The sequence below is a fragment of the Emiliania huxleyi genome, assembly GCF_000372725.1.
Source record: "Emiliania huxleyi CCMP1516 unplaced genomic scaffold EMIHUscaffold_4980, whole genome shotgun sequence".
In the NCBI taxonomy this organism is placed as follows: domain Eukaryota; phylum Haptophyta; order Isochrysidales; family Noelaerhabdaceae; genus Emiliania; species Emiliania huxleyi.
The window spans coordinates 1-1,638 of record NW_005198258.1 but is presented as its reverse complement, the minus strand read 5'-3'; the positions used below and the strand labels follow the sequence as shown (position 1 = coordinate 1,638).

Sequence of the window (1,638 nt, the reverse complement as noted above, 5' to 3'; positions counted from 1 at the left end):
GGTCACAACCGAGTTCCTAGAGTCTAGCTGCCACGTTCAAAACCCCCAGGACGGCAGTGATGGTTGGTGCTATCACGGGCATGATCCGTGGAAAGTGGAGCGGGTGGTACGGGATAGTAGAGCAGGCGCTTTGTGGGTGGCGGGTATGGGCGGCGGCGTTGGGTGGCCGGCCGAATCGTCAGCGGAGCTCCTCCCTCAAGCTCGATCACGCATGACGCACGTTGAGTGACAACGTCGGCGAGCTTCTGGATCAGGTTAGGTTGCCGGAGCACCCATGGCTGCACCTCCAACTCCTCCTCTGAGTCAGACACGCCAACGTCGACTGCGCCCTCCTCCTCCCATTCGTCGACTGCGCCCTCCTCCTCCGCCTCCAATTCGCCCCTTGCCCTCCTCTTCCATGGGCTCGATCCGATTCCGCAGCGTGTCGTCCCCAGCGGCGGTGCTGCGCGGGAGGCGGCCGCGGGCACGCTGGGCTCGATCAGCGGCTTCCCCTCACTCAGGTTGCGCCGAAAGCACGTAATTGGCGGACGTTCTTGGTTTCAACTTTACGGATGTCTTGGCACCAGCTAAGGCTTGCCCCCGCTCACATCGCCACATTTCTCATTTGTGCACGGTACGGGTATTCGGATTTTGCTATTTGTTCGTGTGGGGGTATATTGCAGATTTGTCAATGTGGTACTGCGTCTGCGACGCGGGCGCCTTGCGGGCAGAGCCCTTCGCGCCACTCTTTTATGTCTTGCGCGGTCAAAACGCCGAAGCGGCCTGCTGCACGTGACGCGGACAACATCACGTTACCAGGCACAAATGGTGCATGTGCATGTGCATGCACATGTGCATGTGCATGTGCATGTGCATGTGCATGTGCATGCACATGCACATGCACATGTCATGTGAACGACAGAGAACGAACCGAAGAACGCCGGGACATCGACAGCGAGGTGTGAGCTACCACTTTCTTCCCGCTACGCTCGCGTTATTGGAGATGCTGCAGTTTATCGGAAGAAACAAAGAAAACAGGCAAACCAAACGAGGGATGGGGGAGGAGGACAGGGTCGAAGAATTCAAGCCTGTCTCCCCGCACGATTGAAGAATTCTTCGCCTGACTACCGGGCAGGCAGCCGGCACGACAACACTGTCTCTAGACCCGCGAGGTCGGCCCCCATGTGGCTCGCTCTGACGGCCCTCAGCCTGGGCTTCGTGGCGCTTCGACTGCAGCCGCCACAGGCCGTCCGCGTCCGCGCGGGCGTGCCGTGCGCCGCGGTGTCGCAGGGCGCGCCGCAGCGGGTCGCTCTCGTCGAGCTGGTGCGAGAGTCGCGCGCGGCGCCGCTGGCGAAGCGGAGCGCGCGTCGCAAGCGCGGGGAGGCCAAGGAGCGAGCGCGCCAGGAGGGCGCAGTGCTCCGCGAGGCGAGGCCTCTCGCCGACGCGCATGCGCTGCCGTTTGAGTGGCTGCTGGTGCTGGACGTGGAGGCGACCTGCGACGCGCGCGGCCGCCCGTGGGAGCACGAGATCATCGAGTTCCCTGTGGTGGCGCTCAACCTGCGCACGCTGCAGGTCGAGCACGAGTTCCACTCCTTTGTGCGCCCGACAGCCAACCAGACTCTCACGCCGTTTTGCCGCAAGCTCACCGGAATCACGCAG

The 1,638-nt window shown here is 62.8% G+C and overlaps 1 protein-coding gene across 1 annotated transcript; it reads left to right on the top strand.

Moving 5' to 3' along the window:
* Positions 1-1,161: 1,161 nt before the first annotated feature.
* On the top strand, positions 1,162-1,575 carry EMIHUDRAFT_256569 (hypothetical protein; the record flags this gene model as incomplete). Its single annotated transcript, XM_005767378.1, has 1 exon — positions 1,162-1,575. A coding segment is annotated over one exon (414 nt), but the record flags the coding sequence as incomplete, so codon positions are not given.
* Between the last annotated feature and the right edge of the window lie 63 nt (positions 1,576-1,638).